The following is a 23,321-nucleotide window of genomic DNA, read 5'->3' on the forward strand; positions in this document are numbered from 1 at the left end:
TAAAAGTCCTAGAAATGAAGGCTTGGTTTTCATTAAACTGAATCCAGTTGGTAGAATAACCAAGTGAAAAAAAGATGGGACTCCACTGTAGATCATTTTATTTCCACCACTGGTTTAGAACTAGTAACCTGTTTTGAAACAAATGGATGTCCAAATCATGCCTGTCTGTCATGGATGCCTGTCATTGTTCAGGAGCAAACTTGGACGAGAAAGCTAAAGATGCCATGGGTAAGGCAGGGCATGTTTCAGGTTTCCCTGTAGTCTTAGGTTGGGTGCTCTCTGCCAGCCCCCAGGACCTTGTCTCTGGAGATTCACTCACACTGTCTAAAGCAATTTAGTAGTGCATTTTTATTAACTGCTTTAGTTTGGAAAATTATTAACATTTTTTTCTTTTCATAAATAGTGAAAAACTGTATTCACTTCCAGCTTCAAAGTCTGTGTGCCAGACTTCAGCTCAAGAAAACATTTTTCCTAAACACTAAACTACAACTAAATTGGTTGAGACACTGTTGAAGAAATAGGATATTGTAATATTGATACCATTGAAATCCTAGAGTACAGTTAAAAGTTTAAAAAAAAAACATAACAAAATCATATTTTGAACTTGAGTTTTTTAAAAAGATTGCCCTTTGCATGTGGTATCAAACCTCATCTGTCAGCTTTAACCTACGTATTATTTCTCATGTAGTTTGAAGAGAAAGTTATATTTTCCAACTTGATAACAATAGCCTTCTTTTGTGTTTTGGTATCTTTTAGAAAACTGTAATCTCATCAGTGCTCCTGTTTGATATTTTTTCAAGTTTCCACAGATATTCATAGTAACTTTCTAAAAAAAGTACCTATAGTAAGTTTAATATGTAAACTAGAAAGCAGAGTTCCCATGAAGTGCTCCAGATAGTGAACATGTTAAAAGAACATTGTAAATTGACTCAACATTGTTAGTTATTTCTAGATTATTTGAACTATTTTGAGAATATTTACCACCAGCCTAATCTGTGCAGAACAATAATTGATAGCAGTGTGTCAGCTTTGAATTAGGGATTTAATGAGCTACAATCGGGAATTTCCTACTGGCCCACTGTTTAGGATTCTGGACTTTCCCTGACAGGGACCAGGTTCAATCCCTGGTTGGGGAACTAAGATCCCATAAGCCGTGCAGTGTGGCCAAAACAAAAAATAAAAAAAGAAAACTGCATTAGTAAAATAGTTACCCTACTGATAATGTGCCAATATTTTTTCACTGTTGCACTTATGATTTCTTGAGCTGCTAGGCTCTTATGGCCTGTCTTTTCAAATGATACTTCAGTGCATGCCCAGTGAAACAAAACCTAAATCTGAAAAGTATATTTCTGAACATTAACTATTAGTGTGACTAGAAAATGTTTTATGAAGAGATCATGTGAATTCCAAGTATTTAAACCTTACTATTAAAGGTTGCAATTAATCTGAAATTAATAGTTGTAGTTTTTTAATCAGAATGTTAAAAATTAATTTTTAAAATAATTGTTTATAGTAGGAGTATTGACTTTTTATAGCAAATTTGATTTATCTGGTTTTCTTGTTCAATGTATGGCCCATGGCTTATTCTTCTAACAGGAAGAATATTAAATTTGAGAGTACAATTTTAAAATTACCAAGCACATGTTAATGAAATTAAATTGTGTGTGTGTGTGTGGTGTGTGTGTGCCTGTGCACGGATGTTCCTTTGTGTTGCTATAGAGATGGTGTGTTCAGAGTTGTGGGAAAACAGAGTGACAGAAGTCCTGCCTGTGTTTATCACAAAAGTGTATTTGATGTTTTCCTTTAAGCTCGTGTCCTTCATTCTGTTTTATTCCTTCCTTAAAGCCGTGTGACTCTGGGTTTAACAAACAGAGACAGGTACAGAAACTTTCAGTGAAATCTTATTCATTTTTCTTATTTTAGTCTGTTAGAAGCAATCATTGGCAACTTCCTGCTGGGCTGTTTATAAACCTGTGCTCATTTCAGTGCCTTGGGTTTATTTTTAATAGCTGCTTTCAGCCTCTGCATGGCTCTCATTTCTGGCTAATCAATTCTAAGCTTGTTTGATAATTTACTGAAGATGATGATGTTACAGAGTATAGTTTTAATCTACTTACAATATAAAATAATATAATTACATCAAAGTAATTTAAATGTTTTGTTTTACTTTGACCTGTAGGAATTCTGATTTGTCTATATTTTGAAGTTTGTAAATATTTAGCAGTCTTAAGCAAACTAACATCTTCTGCATTCAGTTTTCTGTGTTAGAAAAACAGTTTTTTAGTAGATTGTGATATATACTGAAATGAACTTTCCTTGACTTGTAACAGGTAAATTTCAAGTAAGAATATGCATGATAAACTCTTAAGTATTACCATTCTATGTATTAAGTAATGTTTTCTATTAAGAACTTAACAGATTGAATTATTGAATATACCTTTTCCTTGTCAACTATTGTACTTTTTCTTCTTTTGCGAGGTTTCCATCCAAAGATTGTTGTTTCGATACTAAGGGTTATTTGGTTTCAAAATAATTTCATTGTATATGATTACTTTAGAAAAAACTGGGCGAGTATTTACCATTTCTCTTTTATTCAAAGAAGCATATTGTATTTTAATATATTAATAATCTACTCCTTATCTTGATAAGATCCAACTCACAAATAATCAATAGTCTAACTATAGCTTTGATGGAATTACAGGGTACCTGTGTGTCTTTTTCTTAGAAAACTCCTAAAAGTCATTCAAAAATAATATGTATCTTCTACATAATCCCCAATGAGGGACAAAATATGTTTTCAAGTGATAAAATGTAGAAGTCTTGAAGGATCATGAAAGTAAAACAATGTGGAGTTTCCTGTTTCAGAGGAGAGTAGTGTCTTTATTAACGTGTCTGTCTTGCTGAATTTTCTGAGGCCCTTCTTAAAGGGAATGTTACTCTCTGCTGCTAAGTCACTTCAGTCGTGTCCAACTCTGTGCGACCCCACAGATGGCAGCCCACCAGGCTCCCCTGTCCCTGGGATTCTCCAGGCAAGAATACTGGAGTGGGTTGCCATTTCCTTCTCCAATGTCTGAAAGTGAAAAGTGAAAGTGAAGTCACTTAGTCGTGTCTGACTCTTAGCAGCCCCATGGACTGCAGCCTACCAGGCTCCTCCGTCCATGGGATTTTCGAGGCAAGAGTACTGGAGTGGGGTGCCATTGCCTTCTCCAATGTTACTCTCTAACATTTTACATTTCCCCTGCCCCCACACAGACAGAGTTAATCAGTTCCATGTCTGTTATACTTGTTCTTTTTAGCACAGTTAAAAAGCTTTTTGTGATTAAAAACTTTTTTTACTTTAAAATAATTTTAGACTTCAAAGATACAAAAACAGTATTCCCCTAATATTAACATCTTTCCTAATTGTAGTGTATTTCTCCAGAACAGAAATGAAAATTTGTACAATATTCTTAATACAGGCTTTATTTTAATCTTACCGGTTTTTCCACTAATTTCATTTTTCTGGTCCAGGATCCAGTCCAGTTGTATTTTGTTATTTCTCCTTACAGTTTCCTAATCTGTGACAATTCCTCAGTCTTTCCTTGTCTCTTATGATCGTAAAACTTTTGAAGAATACTGATCAGATATTTTATAGACTGCCCTTCTGTTTGGGTTTGTTCACCATTTCCTAATGATTAGAAGGAGATTATACATCTTTGCAAGAGACCCACAGAAACGTGATGTGTGTCCTCTGTGTGTCACATTTGAGGGTCTGTGAGGGCCTGCATCTTCCCAGTGGTCATATGGACCTCAGTCATGTGGTTAGGGCAGCATCTGCTAGGTTTCAACACTGTCAGGGTGTGTCTTTCGCTTGTAATGAATGAATATTTAGGGGGAGGTACTTTGAAACTCTGCAGATAATCCTGTTCCTCCTTATACTTTTCTCATGAATTTTAGTGGTGTCTTGTGTACCACCGCTTCTGTTGTGTTTTCCAGGTGGTAATTTTCCTTTCCATTCTACATTTATTAATTGGAATTCTATAAGTAAAAGTTGTCTCTTCTTCCTCATTTACTTACTTACTCAACTTGGATCAAGTGTGGATCATGGCATTTAATTCTGTGAATTATAATCCAGTACGATCATTATAATCCAGTTATAATCCAGTATGATCAAACTGTGCATTTGTGGTTTATCTAATCACGGAAATGTAGAGAAGTATAAATGTACCCAGAAAGAAGAAATAGGTTGAGGAATGAAAACATTTGAAAAACAGTATTAAAGATCATTTAAAAGATAAATACTTTTCAGCAATAAGAATGAAGTATGAATGCATGCTATAGCATAGATGAACCTTGAGAATATACTAAGTGGAAGAAGTGAGTTATGAAAGGTCACAGATTGTGTGGTTCTGTTTAGATATCCCAAATAGGCAAATCCGCAGAGACAGAAAGTAGGTCAGTGGTTGCTAGGGGTTGGGACTGGGTGTTGGGAGGCATGAAGGTTGACTGCTAATAGTGTAGAATTGCTTTTTAGGGCTCTGATAATGTCTTAAAGTTGAGTGTAGTGATGGTGTCACAGCTGTGAGGAGATACTTAACATCACTGAATTGTGTACTTTAAATTGGAGAATTGTTAGTGTATTATATTTCACATAAACCTATTTAAAAAGAAAGAAAAAACAAATATGGTTATTAAAAATTCATAGAAAGCATTTAAAGTTTCCATAGCACATAGTGGGTAATTAACACTTAAATATTGGCTGTTCTCATCCAGGCAGAAAATAGAACTATGTATAGAAATATGAAAACTAAATCGTGGAAATACTAGTGTTGTGCTGTACTTAGTATTTTTGAAGTAAGTGAACTTCAGACCATATAATATATGGCATATTTTAAAGTTATATTTAATTAAAAACAAGCTATAAATCAGATCAGATCAGATCAGTTGCTCAGTCGTGGTCCGACTCTTTGTGACCCCATGAATCGCAGCACGCCAGGCCTCCCTGTCCATCACCAACTCCCGGAGTTCACTGAGACTCATGTCCATCGAGTCAGTGATGCCATCCAGCCATCTCATCCTCTGTCGTCCCCTTCTCCTCTTGCCTCCAATCCCTCCCAGCATCAGAGTCTTTTCCAATGAGTCAACTCTTCGCATGAGGTGGTCAAAGTACTGGAGTTTCAGCTTTAGCATCATTCCTTCCAAAGAAATCCCAGGGCTGATCTCCTTGCATTCCAACCAGAATGCACTGGTTGGATCTTCTTGCAGTCCAAGGGACTCTCAAGAGTCTTCTCCAACACCACAGTTCAAAAGCATCAATTCTTTGGCGCTCAGCCTTCTTCACAGTCCAACTCTCACATCCATACATGACTACAGAAAAAACCATAGCCTTGACTAGATGAACCTTTGTTGGCAGAGTAATGTCCCTGCTTTTGAATATGCTATCTAGGTTGGTCACAACTTTGCTTCCAAGGAGTAAGCGTCTTTTAATTTCATGGCTGCGGTCACCATCTGCAGTGATTTGGGAGCCCAGAAAAATAAAGTTTGACACTGTTTCCACTGTTTCCCCATCTATTTCCCATGAAGTGATGGAACCGGGTGCCATGATCTTCGTTGAGCTTTAAGCCAACTTTTTCACTCTCCACCTTCACTTTCATCAAGAGGCTTTTTAGTTCCTCTTCACTTTCTGCCATAAGGGTGGTGTCATCTGCATATCTGAGGTGATTGATATTTCTCCCGGCAATCTTGATTCCCGCTTGTGTTTCTTCCAGTCCAGCGTTTCTCATGATGTACTCTGCGTATAAGTTAAATAAACAGGGTGACAATATACAGCCTTGACGAACTCCTTTTCCTATTTGGAACCAGTCTGTTGTTGCATGTCCAGTTCTAACTGTTGCTTCCTGACCTGCATACAAATTTCTCAAGAGGCAAATCAGGTGGTCTGGTATTCCCATCTCTTTCAGAATTTTCCACAGTTTATAGTGATCCACACAGTCAAAGGCTTTGGCATAGTCAATAAAGCAGAAATAGAATATTCCAAATCATTAATTTACAAATTTTTATGGGACTATCTTACATTTGTAAACTTCCTGAGGCTCCCTCTTATAAAATGACTACCTTACTGTCTGTTCAGTATGGTCTCATCTGCTAGCTATATTTATATGTAACTAGGTATATTTTATTTATATACTGTGTGTGTATATTTATCTATCAATTCATAATAGAGTATTATGTTAATGCTTTCATGTTACAAATAATGTTTAACAAGTAGCTCCCAGGCAGTTTTGGCTGTCATAGTCTACTTCTCTCTTGATGATAACAAAAGAGGCAGTAGAAAATTTAAATTGACATATCCTTGGGGATAGGATAAATGATATTTATCATTTTAAGACTAAATTGACTGGTAAACAAGACAGATCATTTGTAACATTACCCTCTATACTAGTTGGCTTGTCTTCTCTTTATTTTGGTTATAGTTTCTATAAACTCTTTAAAAATAGACAATGGCAACAAAGAACATAGAAAGTTGTAAGACCTGTTAAGCTAGGGTTCCAGTCTGAATCTACCACTAACTAGCTGTTTATTCTGTGAGTTTGAAGTCAAAACTTACCTCTTTGGACCCCAGTGACCACATCTGTAATTGAGGAGATTCGTATGTAATTAGCCACAGGCAAATACCTCTTTAGTATGTCTCTGTATTCAGAAAATATTTTTCTTTTCAGTAAACACTAGGTTTATTATTTTGATTTTTATTTTAAATGAGACTGAATTTTGATGGATTATATTTACTTCCACATGTGTTAAGTAATACTGTTGTTTACATTTACACGATTATTGTATAGGTTCTTATCCAAGATCTCTTGGATATAAAATATGATCAAGATCTGAAAACTTGAGCTGTTGTAGACTATTAAGGTAATCTGTGAAGACATTTAAAGCTGCTGAGTGTTAGCACTTTTAAAATTATCTCATAGGTTTACCTTTTATATTTTTTTGTATGTTATAGGCATCAGTAATTCCCCCTATTCCTTTTCTTTTTTTAAGCCCCTGTCTTTCTGTTATTAAGGGCTACACCTTTCTCTCTTGAGGTTTGAGGTTAGGCTTTCTTGAAGTTGGCCTTGGGTTGGCTCATGGAACTTATGTCTTCTTAGAAAAGTGGTTTTGATCAGGCTATATCTGCTCTAATAAAAGATACTCTTTAAGGTAAACAGTAGCTAAATCTGTTCTCTAATGGCATGTCCCATGCTGCACACATTCACTGTTTTTACTTAAGTTTGAAAATGTATCTTTAATTGAAGTACTTTATAGTGTAACTTCATAAGTGTTTCTCTGTCACATGACTGCATATATCTGACATTAAATGCTGTTTATACATGTGTTTTCCCATGACTTACCTAGGGATCAGGCCCAGCCTCAGGCACAATACCACTGAATTCGATGAACGTGGATGCGGTTTGTGAGAAACTGAAACAAATTGAAGGGCTGGACCAGAGCATGCTGCCTCAGTACTGTGCAACCATCAAAAAGGTGACCTGCACTTTTACCTGCTCACTCAAGGGCATGGGAGATGGGCTCTGTGGACAGCGAGCATTTTGTATTTAGGCTATCAAAGATGAGTTCTCTGCTGAGATGGGAAAGCTCAGGTGGAAATAGGTTTCTTACTATTTATATCCTAAAATTGCCCTTTTATGCCTTAGTTTAGAGATGGATAAAAGAAAGTGCTGTGTTACAATGCTACTTCACAATGATCTCATGTAAGTCAAAAGTGCTTGATGAGAAATATTGATTGAAAGCTCTAAAGGATTTCAGATTAAGGTTAACAACTACTTACATTTCCAGTATGCAGCATAGAACATTTGAAAGCCTTTTCTGTTACACTTTCTTTAGTTGTAATATTTGTAATTTAACAATTACCCAAGTAAACCACACTTCTTCATGTCCCTCTAATTCTCACTTTCATGTCTTAGAGGACTCTGATCATGTCCCGTTTGATAATACCTATGAGTTTTGGGTTTGCAAGGCTGACACATTTGAAGAGGTTCTGTTCTTCCTAGATCTTTTATTGCAGTTCCAGTAATTACCATGAACCTGAGATTTCGAGGATGTCTTCCCATGTACAGGGCTAACTGAGTCCCAGTTTTAATAGATATTTCTACTAAGTTATACTTTTTCTATCAGACATACAGTGAAGTAGAACTTTAACAACAGCATCTAGTATTTACATACTTTAAAGGATGGCATCTAAAAAGTTAATTACAAACATATATACTGTCTTACTGCCCCAAGAAAATGCACTGGTCATAGCAAACACCTTCTTCTAAGTGATGACTACACATGGACATCACCAGATGGTCAACACCAAAATCAGATTGATTATATTCTTTGTAGCCAAAGATGGAGAGGCTCTATACAGTCAGCAAAAACAAGACCAGGAGCTGACTGTGGCTCAGATCATGAACTCCTTATTATAAAATTCAGACTTAATTAAGTTGAATAAAGTAGGGAAAACCACTAGACCATTCAGGTATGACCTAATCAGATCCCTTACGATTATACAGTGAAAGTGACAAATAGTTTCAAGGGATTAGATCTGATAGAGTGCCTGAAGAACAATGCACGGAGGTTCTTGACATTATATAGGAGGCAGTGATCAAGACCATCCTCAAAAACAAATGCAAAAAGCCAAAATGGTTGTCTGAGGAGGCCTTACAAATAGCTGACAAAAGAAGAGAAGCTAAAGGCAAAGGATAAAAGGAAAGATATCTATCTAAAAGCAGCATTCCAAAGAATAGCAAGGAGATATAAGAAAGCCTTCCTCAGTGATCAATGCAAAGAAATAGAGGAAAACAATAGAATTGGAAAGATGAGATCTCTTCAAGAACATCAGAGACACCAAGGGAACATTTCGTACAAATAATGGGCACAATAAAGGACAGAAATGGTAGGGACCTAACAGAAGCAGAAGATACTAAGAAGAGGTGGCAAGAATATGCAGAACTACACAAAAAAGATCTTCATGACCCAGATAACCACGATGGTGTGATCACTCACCTAGAGCCAGACATCCTGGAGTGCGAAGTCAAGTGGGCCTTAGGAAGCATCACTACGAACAAAGCTAGTGGAGGTGATGGAATTCCAGCTGAGCTATTTCAAATCCTGAAAGATGATGCTGTGAAAATGCTGCACTCAATATGCCAGCAAATCTGCAAAACTCAGCAGTGGCCACAGGACTGGAAAATGTCAGTTTTCATTCCAACCCCAAAGAAAGGCAATGCCAAAGAATGCTCAAACTACCACACAATTGCCGTCATCTCTCAATGCTAGCAAAGTAATGCTCAGAATTTTCCAAGTCAAGTTACGTGAACCGTGAACTTCCAGATATTCAAGCTGGATTTAGAAAAGGCAGAGGAACCAGAAATCAAGTTGCCAGCATCTGTTGGATCATCAGAAAAAGCAAGAGAGTTCCAGAAAAACATCTGCTTTATTGACTACGCCAAAGCCTGTGACTGTGTGGATCTGAACAAACTGTGGAAAATTCTTCAAGAGATGGGAATGCCAGACCACCTTACCTGTCTCCTGCGAAACCTGTATACAGGTCAAGAAGCAACAGTTAGAACCGGACATGGAACAAAAAACTGGTTCCAAATTGGGAAAGGAGTGCGTCAAGGCTGTATATTGTCACTCTGCTTATTTAACTTACATGCAGAGTACATCATATGAAATGCCAGGCTGGATGAAGCACAAGCTGGAATCAAGATTTCTGGGAGAAATATCAGTAACCTTAGATACACAGATGACACCACCCTTGTGGCAGAAAGTGAAGAGGAACTAAAGAGCCTTTTGATGAAAGTGAAAGAGGTGAGTAAAAAAGCTGGCTTAAAACTCAACATTTAAAAATGAAAATTATGGCATCTGGTCCCACCTCTTCATGGCAAATAGATGGGGCAATAATGGAAACAGCGAGAGACTTTCTTTCGTTGGGCTCCCAAATCACTGCAGATGGTGACTGCAGCCATGACATTAAAAGACGCTTGCTCCTTAGAAGAAAAGCTATGACCAACCTAGACAGCATATTAAAAAGCAGAGACATTACTTTGTGGACAAAGGTCCATCTAGTCAAAGCTATGGTTTTTCCAGTAGTCATGTGTGATGTGAGAGTCATGTGTGGATGTGAGAGAAAGAAAGCTGAGTGCCAGAGAACTGATGCTTTTGAACTGTGGTGTTGGAGAAGACTCTTGAGGGTCCTTTGAACAGCAAGGAGATGGAACCAGTCAATCGTAAAGGAAATCAGTCCTGAATATTCATTGGAAAGACTGATGCTGACTGAACCTCCAATGCTTTGGCCACCTGATGCAAAGACCTGACTCACTCATTGGAAAAGACCCTGATGCTGGGCAAGATTGAAGGCAGAAGGAGAACGGGACAACAGAGGATGAAATGGTTAGATGGCATCACCGACTTGATGGACATGAGTTTGAGCAAGCTCTGGGAGTTGGTGATGGACAGGAAAGCCTGGAGTGCTGCAGTCCATGGGGTCCCACAGAGACGGAGACAACTGAGCAATTGAACTGACTGATACTAACTATCTTAGTAACCATAACCTACATTTGGTCAGAAATGCTCAGATAGCACTGGTTTTCTCACAGATGTAGTTAATTCCCATTTGCAAAAGTGTCCAGCACTGCCTTTCCAAGCTACTGACCTTACTGTCTCCTCTAGGCAGCTTGATTAGAGTCAGGAGAGAGTGAGGCCTCCACATGAATCCTTTGTGGGGATTTTATTTCCCTCAGGACAGTGGTTTTCTCCCTGCTCAGCTCTTTGCTAACAGGCCCTTGCTGTTTAAAGCCCATCATGGCAGTTGGTTTCTTAAGAACTGCTAACCTCCTTGCATTTCCACAGAGGACCCCTGCCATAGGCTTGCTCCGTACAGTCTTTTCTTCAGAATTAATTTGGAAACTGGGCATTCTATTGATTTTAAACACAGGTATCTAATACTTTTACCACAGTTAATAAAGTCAGGTTTTGTATTTTTGTAAAATAAGTAAACTGCCTGTTTATTAATCAAGTAAATTCTATCATTCCTCATCAGAGACCCAGTGGTGATAAGATCATTTTTTGTGCATTTAATAGACTGGGAACCTTGTGGTGGACATTTGTGGTGGTTGAGGTTATCTGGTGTAGTTGATGAACATGTTTGTCAGTGCTTACTTTATTTAGAAGTAAACGAAGGCTTACCGGGGCTCCCCTGGTAGGTCAGCTGGTAAAGATTCCACCTGCAATGCAGGAGACCTCAATTCAGTTGCTGGGTTGGGAAGATCTGCTGGAGAAGGGAGAGGCTACCCACTCCAGAATTCTTGGGCTTCCCTGGTGGCTCAGCTGGTAGAGAATCCGCCTGCAATGCAGGAGACCTGGGCTCAATCCCTGGGTTGGGAAGATCCCCTGGAGAAGAGAAAGGCTACCCACTCCAGTATTCTGGCCTGGAGAATTCCATGGACTGTATAGTCCGTGGAGTCGCAAAGAGTTGGACACGACTGAGCGACTTTCACTTCATTTAGAACTTTGTCAGTGAGTGACCAGCATGCTGACGGACACTGTGTCCCCTCCCAGCAGCTTGCCTTTGTGCTCAGATTTTATAGGATTAGAGGAGAAAAGTTAACAGTTTTGTTACTGCTCATGGCAGGGTAGGTAGTTTCGGAAATAATTGGGTTTAGCTCTGAGGTTGATCCTTGTGATTTATTTTACTTGAGTGCCTGAAACGCTTGGGAAAGTATGGAGTGACTTATGTTGTTCAGACTCTGCTTGTTTACTGATTATTACGTGGGATGATAACCTTCTTTAGGTCAGTGTATTCTAGTCTCTAGTATAAATGTGCTTTTTAATCACTGGAAATTCATAATTTCTCACATTTTGTTTATCTTGTGTTTGTTTTTATTCAGGCGAACATAAACGGCCGTGTGTTGGCTCAGTGTAACATTGATGAACTGAAGAAGGAAATGAATATGAATTTTGGAGACTGGCATCTTTTTAGAAGCACAGTAAGATATTTTGTGTGTGTGTGTGTGTGTGTGTAATAAAGTTTTATTGAAGTATAAAGGAGATAGAGAAAGTTTCTGACATAGGCATCAGAAGGGGGCAGAAAGAGTACCCGCCTACTAGTCTTCAGCTGGATGTTATATAGTCACTAGCAGTCTGTTAATGAAAGAAAGGAATGTCTTAAAATTCAGAATGGCACCAGGCCCCAACTTGTAGATTTACAACATTTTATAAAAGAAGTGCCAGTAAGTACTGGTCTAAACTGATATTTTCCTGTATTTTTAAAAAACATGTAAGAATGACATTTTACACTTGTGTGTAGGGCTCCTGTATGTCCTGTTATGTAGAGTATATACAGCAGCTCTTAGCAATATTTGCTTTTTGGCATTTCACTTGGAAATATGGGAGAGAGACCACCTGCCAATTCTCCATGCTTTCATTGACCAAGACACTCTCCTTGACCTCATTCAGTCAGGCTTCTGTAACCCTGTAGGCCTTGACCTTGGTTTCTGTTCTTGTTGGGCTTGTGTTGCCAAGTTGTAGCAAGAATTCTGTTAAAGTCAGTTTAGAAAGAACCTTACCCTTAATGTCTGATCACCTTCAATATCTGATCAAATTCCTCATCCCACCTCCCTCCCCCGCCCCCCGCCGCCCCTGGTGATGTGCTAGACCCCTGGCCTGCCTCCAGCATAAGTCCTGTCAAGATGGTTCGGCCAGAAAACACCCCTCCCCATCCCGGTACTCCTGAGGCTTCCTATTCGCATCTTCCCATCCACTGACCCCCTCACTCCTGGGCTGGAAATGCCCATGTGTCCGTGCTGCTTTAGGAATTGAGCCCAGTTCTGTCCAGAGCTCTCCTTGCCCCACTGCAGTAGCTCCTACTGCTGTAGCTGCCGTCCAGCTCTGCTGCTCAGTGACACGCTCCAGTCATGCTTCATCTTAATGTTACGTTACACTAGTAATGTAATGGCCAAATTAGAGTGTACTGTATGTACGATGATTGTCATCATTCCAGTCATCCTTTAGTATCTGGTGGAGGAGTGGTTCTGAGACCCCCATGATTCCAAAGTCTTTGTATACACAAGTCTTCTGTAAAACGGCAAGGTATTTGTACACTACACACATCCTCTTATATACTTTAAATCAACTACAGATTACTTACAATACCTCATACAGTGTAAATGCTGTGCAAATAGTTGCCAGCGCATGGCAAATTCAAGTGTTGATTTTTGGAACTTTCTGAAATCTTTTTTTCCCAAATGTTTTCAATCTGTGATTGGTTGATTCTGCAAATGCAAAACCACTGGATTCCGAGGGCCAGCTGTACTACTTTTAGTACAGATGACCCTTGAACAATTTGGAGGTTAATCCACTGACAACTTGGAGTCAGCCCTTCATATCCAGGGCTTCTCCACATCTGTGGATTCAGGCAGCCTTGGACCACGTAGTAAAAACTGCCATCTCCACTATCGAAAAACATCTGCGAGTAAGTGGACCTGCACAGTTCACACCTGTGTCATTCAAAGGTCAGTTGTATTGTTAATATGAAAGATAAGCAGATATAGGAGAAATTTATTTGAAATTCACTTACAGGAAGTTTGCTTTCTCATTTCCGTCATAGTAACTTCGTGTTTAATTTTTAAAATAATTTCTAAAGCTTCCAAAATGTGATTTGTCCATGTGGATACTGATGACTTTGTTTACTGTTAAGATATTAGAAATGAGAAATGCAGAAAACCAAGTGGTCCCTGAAGACCCACGTTTACTGAGTGAAAACAGCAGCTCTGTTCCTCACGGTGAACCTGCTCGTCGCTCTGCACACAGCGAGCTGCCCCACACCGAGCTCTCCAGTCAGGCTCCCTACACCCTGAACTTCAGCTTTGAAGAGCTGAACACGCTTGGCCTGGACGAAGGGGCTCCTCGCCACAGCAACCTGAGTTGGCAGGTATTTACTGGAATGCCATTATTTACATGAGCCGAAGAGGAAGGATGGGGTTGAAATAGCCAGGATTCTGTTGGTGCATTCAGGTAGTCATTTAGAAACTCTTCAGTGAGTCCCCAAGTGAACAGGGTGGAGGGAGGCGGCCCTGTTCTCCAGGAGCTGTGTTCTTCTGGAGAGGACAGTCAGTAAAACAGAGACAGTGACATTATTTCTGAAGTTGATAAGAATTGTGAAAACAGTAAAATAGAGCAAAAGCATTGAAGGTAAATAGGAACTGGGCTCTCTAGGTAGTTAGCTGAATTCATCCTTCACTTGCTATTTTCTTGTTCAGTTCAGTAAGCATTGGCTTAAGGTACATCTTTACAGATATTCATTTCCTTTTTATTATCTGATGTTAGACGTGGAGGTGCTCACTCTTTGGATGTTCTTAGAAGAGAAAGGACAGGCGAGGATCAGGATTAAAAACAAAAGTGAGAGAACATCAGAAGGAGAAAGGGAAACAAGCGAGGAAGAGATCAGAGCAGGGCACAGAACGGAGAAGACGAGCGGGGAGGAAAAACAGGAAGTAGTTATAAAGAGCTCTATGGAAAGGGAACTGTATTTAGAAAAAGCAGCGCCTGTTAGGCCTGCCATTTGTAAGGATGTGGTGTTTGGTTTGGTAATAAAAATATTTTTTTGTTGTTGTAACTTTTTTCTACCTACTATAAATCTTGTTTCTTTAAGTTGGGAAAGCATTTTATTATTGTGTATTAACTAAGATAAAAATTTCTATATTTTTCAGTAAATTAAGTCCACACTTGACCCTTTTATCTCTGTGTTTGAACAACAGTGATCCCTTTATTTTCTCTGGAATTCCTTTGAACATTTCCTGAGAAATCCTCATCCTCCATACTTGGTGTTCCCACCATGCCCTGGCAGCTCTCCCAGCCTCTCTCCAGTACCACTACTCTCAAACTTATTTCAAATCTTAGAACTCTTTTACACTCTTAAAAATTATTGAAGGACCCGTAAAGAACTTTTGTTTTTGTAAGTTTTATCTTTCAGTATTTGCCATATTAGAAATAAACTGAGAAACTTAAACCAATTATCTTTTAAACCAGTGTAAACCAACATAGATGACACTTTTATGAAAAATGACTATTTTTGAGAACAAAACATATTTATTGAAAATGATAATTGTGTTACCAATCTTTCATGCCTGGCTTAATAGTAGTCAGCTAGATTCCCTTAGCTGCTTCAGCATTCAGTCTCAGGAGGTCACACATGAGGGAACCTCTGGGGACTCCACTGTGCATTATTGTGAGAATGCAAGTGGAAAGGCAAAGGTCATCTTCATATGCTTAGGAAAACAGTTTGGCCCTCATGGATCCTTGGGAGGGGTACAAAGACTGCACTTGGCGTGAGGGAGTGGCATCGTCCTTTCAGTGTTCACTGGGTCTAAGGGAAACTTCTTGCGAGCTAGGTTATTTCCTCCCTGTACAAGGAAGACTCTACCTTATTTCTGCTTTGTTTCAACCTTGGCTCTTTCCTTTCTCAAACTTCCTTGATTCTTTTCTCTCCATTTCCTTCCTTTTTTCCCCTAATCTTTACTTCTTACTCCTTGTGTATTACTTCTCTGGGATCTAAAGCAATTCTCATCTTAAAACTTCACATTGGAGATCAAACGTCTAAAAATATTTTATTTCTTTGTTTACTTGGACCTGACTGTTGACCTCGTGGCTTCCATTTCTATTCATTTGGATCCAATATTCATCTTCTCCATTTCACTCTATACTTTTGCTCTAAAATTTTTTGTTTTTGTTTTTGTTTTGCATTTTGAGTACATTTACTCTCTCTGAATTGAAATTTGACAGAAACTTCATGTTGTGCAAGTTGAAAAAGGTTCTTTTTAACATACGTTGAAGATGTGAGTATTTTGTTCTTGAGATCCTATCTTAACTCTCATTTTCTTTCTCTTTTCTAAGAGGCACTTTTATATTTTATCAATGAAGGTGACTTTTGCCTTAAATAAATTTAAAAGTTTGAAATTATAAAAGCAAGTCCTAAGGTTGTTAATATAACCTTAAATTATACTTTTAAATATTAACAGTAAACTAATTTTATTAAAATTTATATAAAGCTTTCTAATAACACTAAAATTACTCATAAGTTCACAGCTTTTGTTAAACTGTGTTATACAGAATTCTTTTAAAAGAATTTGGTATTTTTAATAACTTTAACAATTCTTATTGTCCATATATATATATATATTTATATTTCCTAAGCTCATGTTTATTTTGCCTTTTTTTGGTTTGTTTGAATTCTTAAATTATTATTGTTTCTTTTTTTTTTTTTTTTGTCTTCACAGTCACAAACTCGCAGAACCCCAAGTCTTTCCAGTCTCACTTCCCAGGACTCCAGTATTGAAATTTCAAAGCTTACTGATAAGGTGCAGGCTGAGTATCGAGACGCTTATAGAGAGTACATTGCTCAGATGTCTCAGTTAGAAGGGGGCACAGGTTCCACAACCATGAGTGGCAGGTCTTCTCCACACAGCACGTATTATATGGGTCAGAGTTCATCCGGGGGCTCCATTCACTCTAGTCTAGAACCCGAGAAAGGGAAGGATAGTGAACCAAAGCAAGATGATACACGGAAGTCATTTCTGATGAAGAGGGGAGATGTTATAGATTATTCCTCATCAGGAGTTTCCACCAATGATGCCTCACCCCTGGATCCTATTACCGAGGAAGATGAAAAATCTGATCAGTCAGGCAGTAAGCTTCTCCCAGGCAAGAAGTCCTCAGAGAGGTCAAGTCTCTTCCAGACAGACCTGAAGCTGAAGGGAGGTGGACTGCGCTATCAGAAACTCCCGAGTGACGAAGACGAGTCTGGGACAGAAGAGTCAGACAACACTCCACTGCTCAAAGACGACAAAGACAAGAAAGCTGAAGGGAAAGCAGAGAGAGCATTGAAGTCTCCAGAGCACAGTGCAGAGCCCATTCGAACCTTCATCAAGGCCAAAGAGTACTTGTCAGATGCCCTCCTTGACAAAAAGGACTCCTCTGACTCAGGAGTGAGGTCCAATGAGAGCTCGCCCAACCACTCCCTTCACAACGAGGCGGCAGATGACTCCCAGCTTGAAAAGGCCAACCTCATAGAGCTCGAAGATGACCCCCACAGTGGAAGACGGGGAGTCCCGCACAGCCTGAGTGGCTTGCCAGACCCCCTCGTAGCCCGGATGTCCATTTGCTCCGAGGACAAGAAGAGCCCTTCCGAATGCAGCTTGATAGCCAGCAGCCCCGAGGAAAACTGGCCAGCATGCCACAAATCCTACAACCTGAATCGCACCCCCAGCACCGTGACCCTGAACAACAACAGTGCCCCGGCTAACAGAGCCAACCAGAATTCCGATGAGACGGAGGGGCTGAGGGAGACGCCTCAAGTCCTCCTGAGGTCAGGCTCCAGTTCCCACTCCACTGCTCTGCAGAATGAGAACCTGAAGAGCATGGCACACAAGCGAGGCCAGCGTTCCAGCTACACGAGGCTCTCAAAGGACTCCTCAGAGCTCCACGCAGTAGCCTCCTCCGATAGTACAGGATTTGGAGAAGAAAGGGAGAGCATTCTTTAAGAAGAACAAGCACAAGTAGAATAGCATTACTGTGCCCCTGTGACAGGACTGACCTGAGTTTTTAGTGACTCCATCTGTGCATGTTATCTTTGTCCATTTCATTCACAAAGCCTTCACGGATGAGAAGATCTTGGGTAAAAGAGACACATACTGTACAGCAGAGGGAAGTGTGAGAAAGCCTGGCTCATCCATCAGCCCCATTGTCTTTGTACTTAGAAGCATAAAATCCCACTATTGTTATGACACCTTTCATTGGCATACAGCTGCAAGACAAGATCTGAGTATACAGATAGGTCAGAAAATTTATTAACTATAAACTGAATTTGCCAACAAAAGTAACAAGCTAGAGACTCCTTTTGAGGAACATTCATTCACTAAATATTTGAGGGAAGACATGATGCTGAGTGAACCAGAAGCACATTTTGCTCTTAAGGGGTGAAAAGTCATGAAATAGCCTTTAGAGACTAAAGGTTAATGCTCTGTAAGTTGAGACTGTGTGCTATATAACAGATTGCTTATCAAAGAGTTTTAAAATTGTAAGTAGAAAATATAAAGAGGGCTTTAAAAGTTGATAAAAGAGTGAGTCAACAGTGTCCAGAGTAGAGCCCCAGAAACTGGGCCTTTGTGAGTGGCTAGTAGGTTGGCCCATGGGGTGAGGGGCATCACCTCCCTATGACCTAGACACTCTTCTTTCTAAATCAAGAGACCTGTCCCTATATCAGCATGTGAATTCTGGGGGAGGATCATATGAAACACTTCTAGAAGAAAAGTTTAAAGACATGTAACAAAGCAAGGGTAAAAGATGAATCTTGTGTGACTTCATTTACTGACAGCAGAGTTAAGCGAACGGTCCCATTGAAATGTGGTGTGGACTGGAGATACCCCCTGCCATCATGTGTTGACATCTTTTTGGCCTTTTTAACGTATCCATGTAGCACAATAATCTTCAGTCACAAATAGGATTGTAGATGTTGAGATCCTAGATGAGCAGTTACCTAAATGCGGGGTTACATTTTTGACATTTTCCACTTAACCGGATTTTTACTGACATGCTGAATAGTTTGTTTATTTGACCAGTCGCATTAAAAAGTTGCCTCTTGTGGGTTTCATTGCCTTGCTGTTTGAGTGTAATCTAACATTTCCATGAAGCGTTTATTTTGCATGACCTTAACAAATGTTTTAATCAATTAAAAAAGAAGGCAGAATGTTGACGTTATATGTTGAAATGTTAACATTTTAGTATTTATAGTGTTTATTAGTTTGCAGTATTGTGTAATCAGCAGTTATTTCAGGGGCAATGTTTTGTTCCTTTTCAGGTGAGTAGATGCAGCTTAATATCATTGTAGTGTATTCTTTATTCTGTTTGTGAAGTTAATACCAGAGTATTAAGTGTACGAATAGATTTAGAACACAATAAAAGAATTGCATGCTATTCTGAGTCATGAATTTTTATTCACTGCAGTGATGATTCACATTTTGATTAAAAATAAAAAAGTAATTTGTGTGTTTGTTTTGTCAGAGGTCTAAAGTTCGTTGAAGACGTTCAGGTTCACGTAGCAGTCACACAGCTGGCAGGAGTGTCCTGAGTGACTCTCCCTGGTCTTTTGGAGTGCATGGCTATTAGGTCCAGCGTCTGAATGGTGCTTTTGTGAAGCATAGTGTCCAAGCGCAGCTCAGTACCGTGCGTTTCTGTAACCACAAGAAGTGGGTTTTCCAGATCCTGGGAGGATGTCAGTTTAATTTGTTGCATGAGCATCCTGGAAAAGTTTGCTTTTTCACAGTGCTTTAGAAATTGACAAACCAAATGGGTTATTGAGTCGTACTATCATCCCTTCGAGTCTGTGTGTCCGTGTGTGTGTATGTGTGTGTGTGTGTATCTGTATCTATTTATAACCTGTAGCCCAGCCTGACTCTCACATATGCAAAACTTTGCTGTAAACTGGGTGAAAAATGACAGAAAAGAATCAGTGCTCTAAATTTGCCAGTCCATTAAGAGTCTGCCTCAGTTAGCATCTTGCCAAGTTTTGTAAACTGTTTCACCTTTACTTTAAGCCACAGATAATTCTGTCCACATAGCTCATGTTAAGGCAGATTCATTGACCACAGACGTGTGGGGTGGTACCTGTGAGAATGGCCTTTCTGTAGAAGAGACTGGAAAAGAACTGATGCTCTCTCAGTTGATACAGTTTTCATGATGCTAAGTGTTTAAGGATCAGCTCTCAAATTTGGGGAAACTAAAAATTCCTAACAACCATTTTCAATATTAACATGAAAACTTGTTTTTGTCTTATATTTTATTTATGTGAGTTTTACACAGCAGTCAGAATAAGTTTAATTGCCTAGCCAAATAATTTAAGAAACTTATTTGCTAAAATTCTTAAATTGAGAACTCTTTAGATTACCTGCATGCTATAGTTCTGAGTGAAATATATTTGTAATCATGACTTTTTTCCTTATAAATACTAAGTATTAGAGAATATTTGTGAATGAAATTAAATCCCTTATCCTTCTGGCTAAAATACTAAATTTAAAAGGTTTTAAGATTATATAAGTTTTGGCTATACCAGGAATTCTCAGCCTGTTTAGAAGTATCCTAGGTTAAAAATCCCTGAATTCCTGGTTAACTCTTGAGTAAAATCAATACAGCTACCAGGAAAGGAGAACCAGAGGGCACTGTCCCCTCAACTTTATGGAGTGATACTGAGGGAATAAGCTGGTAAAAGAAAGGAGCCGTGAAATTAACTTCTTTACACTTGAGACTGAATATATATATCTAGGCTCCCTCACTGCTTGCCCTTCTGGAATTATGCTGACACTTGGCAGAAGGGAAGGAACAGCCAATGGGACTTTTTTGCTTGGGGTAGGGGTTGGGGGGTGACCAGCCTGGGTGGGCTACCTGAAATGATTGCATTTTTGATTTCCAGGTTCTGGTGCCCTTAACCCTTCCCTAACTCAGAATTCTAAGCATAGGCCATAATTTCGCAAATGAATTGGGAAACATAAATTAATCTATAACTGAGAGCCTCCCTTTGGATGGTCTTTTAATGGCTCATCACTTCAGAGAGGTTGAGAATCCTTGGTTGAGACTGATTAACTAGAAGGCAAATTTAAAATCTTACATATCTCAAACCCTTTCATGCCTAGGAAGAAAATGCTGCCTTTGAGATAGATAGATCTTCCGAGGGATCCAGTTTAAGCTAAGGTATGTAAAAAATTAGTTACCAAAGTCATTAGTTTTAAGCCATCACTGAAACAGTTCTTATCAAGAAGAGAATTAATATTCTCACCACTTTAAAAAGAATTACGGTTAAAAGTAAGAAATGGCTAAAACAGTTGGTAGAAATCAACCACCACTGTCACCGACATGGTGAAAGCCTTTTAAGTAGAATGGTAAAGCACGGCCTTGGTTAACACCATGCTGCTGTGCCCTGGTCTGGGGATGAGAGCTTTCTTAAAAGGGCAAGAGTTCTTTGAACAGGTCTGGCTGGCTCTGTGGTGAGCTCTGAATCTCCAGTTACAGTGACACATTAAAAAATAAGGAATTAATAGGAATAAATGGATCCATCAAGAAAGGCAAACAGTGATTTCCAGACTATTAGTAGAATGACTCCTCAAAGTCAGTAAAACAGCACATGGTTTGACCTCACCGAAGTGAGAACCAACCAAAACTGGCCAGAACTGTGAATTACAATAATACTTTACAAGAAAGGCAGTGGGACTGTCTTGAGGTCCACAGAATGTTCTGACAATGTCTATACAGGGTGATCAGCTCGTTTATAGAGACTACAGTTAGGTCCTTAGTTTCCTGAGGTTAATATGCTTTGTGTAATGTTACATCCCGCCTGCCTACGCGGGAGATGTAAGAGATCCAGGTTTGATCCCTGGAAAGATCCTCTGGAGAAGGGCATGGCAACCACTCCAGTATTCTTGCTTGGAGAATCCCATGGACAGAGGAGCCTGGCAGCTGCAGTCCATGGGGTTGCAAAGAGTTGGACACGACTGAAGCTGCTAAGCACGTACAGTGTTCTTTACACCAGTGATGTATAATATGAGCCTTTTTTAGTTTTGCCCGGATTTAACAAAACACAATCTATCAAATGATTATTAGAACTTGAATAAAATTTTACTTTAAAAAAACATTGAACTCCATGCTCCCTGTTACTCAAATTGAGTTGCTTGAAATAAGATCATCTCGATTACCCACCATCATTCTCTAAATTTTAATGTGTTTTGTACTTATTTACCTCATTTTCTTTCAAGGTGACAGGGGCTCTAAGTCTTAGTACCCTGCTCATAGACCATTCCTTCTGACAATTCGGTTACCTTCTCACAGTTGTTGGCTCCTCACCAAATACAAGGGGGTAAAGAAGAGACCACCTACTACTCAGTGATCCTGCTTCCGGTTGGTTGAAGAAGAGAGATTTGTTACTTCTGCCAGTTTTCTTTGTTCCACATAGTTGTAAAATTTGAATTTGATGAAGTGTTTCTTTTAGAAAATTTTAGGTAAAAGCCTGAATGTATAGCAAAATGCATGTAAATAAACTCCTATATAACTTGACATTTCTTATATCATCTTCTTGGTCAAGTGTCTAGTAAAAAGTTAGACTGTTATTTTCAAAATTACCAAACTTGCACTTTTTAGTTGTGTTTCAGAGAACTTATAGACTGTATATTGTTATACTTAATGCAAATTAAACTCTTTTTATTTTCAAAGAATTTATTTTCTTTTTGAGTTCTTTGAGTTTTTCCCCTCCATGTTTTACCTGAGTTCACTCTTTTTGTGTCTTAAGTTTTTTTTTTTTTTTGGTTGTCATGTGTTCATCCATTTTACCATAAAACACTCCTTAGAGTATTAGAATGGGAAAGAACCTCAAGAATGCCTGATTTCAGATGGCCAGGGGACACACAGTCAGCACTTGATAAGGGAGTGAATAAGGAATACCTGAACTAGGAGAGTTTGCCCACAAATCCTAAAAATACTGAATTTGAATGCCTTCAGACAGTATGTTTATGCCGTAGTTCTTACAGACCTTGCCCTCCCCTCCATTCAATACAATGAATGGTGTTGTCATTTTAACAATATTAAGTCCCCCCCCCCACTTCCCTGTCACCTTATACCCATCTGCTACCTGTCTGACCATATAAACGTTTCTGTTTATGACTCTGGGAATCTTTCAGGACATGATATCACGCATCGCTAAAAACTCTCAGGGAGGAAGACCCATGGCCCATGTTGATGAATGCTGTCACGGTAAAGTGCCGGCTGTCTGCCCTACGTGGGTGTATTTTACAGTCCCCGTGTGCCTTAGCCTTTTGTCTAGTCCTTTGTGGAGATGCCCGTCTTATAAATTAATTACAGAATCAACTTAAAATGGTTCAGTTCGACATTTTACTTCAGGATACTGAAGATATTTTTACGTATAACTTGGCAACAATGAGCATGTTTTCCCTGAGCCCAAGTTGCCCACGTCATTACAGTGGGGGTAGATAACATCAAGACCATCCCCCCCAAATCTGATACGTAGGTTTACCTTTTCTTCAGCTCCAATTTTCAACGTTCTTTTTTCCCCCCAGTAGGGACAGTTACTTTCATTGACCACTGCTCATTGCTGTCTCTCATTCCTTATCTCAGGCTCACCACTCTGATAAATTTGAATTAGAATACATAAATTATACTGGGATTCTGTGCTGAATGTTTTATATTTGAGTGGGCCATTATGTGTGGATTGAAAATTTCTTTATTAAGGTAGGCTAACCACT

General features: G+C 39.1%; 1 protein-coding gene across 14 annotated transcripts in view; it reads left to right on the plus strand.

The window, feature by feature from the left end:
• Positions 1–22,277, plus strand: part of KIDINS220 (kinase D interacting substrate 220) — a 96,062-nt gene extending 73,785 nt beyond the window's left edge. For 5 of the 14 annotated variants that reach the window (XM_061433361.1, XM_061433360.1, XM_061433364.1 and 2 more), the window contains 5 exons: positions 1,846–1,878; positions 7,375–7,503; positions 11,913–12,011; positions 13,721–13,954; positions 16,299–18,993. In XM_061433361.1, the coding sequence (XP_061289345.1) occupies positions 1,846–1,878; positions 7,375–7,503; positions 11,913–12,011; positions 13,721–13,954; positions 16,299–17,561 (1,758 nt within the window). In that variant the 3' untranslated portion in view covers positions 17,562–18,993. Of the gene's footprint in view, positions 1–1,845; positions 1,879–7,374; positions 7,504–11,912; positions 12,012–13,720; positions 13,955–15,804; positions 15,858–16,298; positions 18,994–20,705 lie in introns of those variants that run through there. The other 9 variants (XM_061433365.1, XM_061433368.1, XM_061433366.1 and 6 more) reach the window with 6 other exon arrangements.
• Positions 22,278–23,321: the final 1,044 nt, after the last annotated feature.

This window comes from Bos javanicus, chromosome 11 (genome assembly GCF_032452875.1).
Source record: "Bos javanicus breed banteng chromosome 11, ARS-OSU_banteng_1.0, whole genome shotgun sequence".
NCBI lineage: Eukaryota > Metazoa > Chordata > Mammalia > Artiodactyla > Bovidae > Bos > Bos javanicus.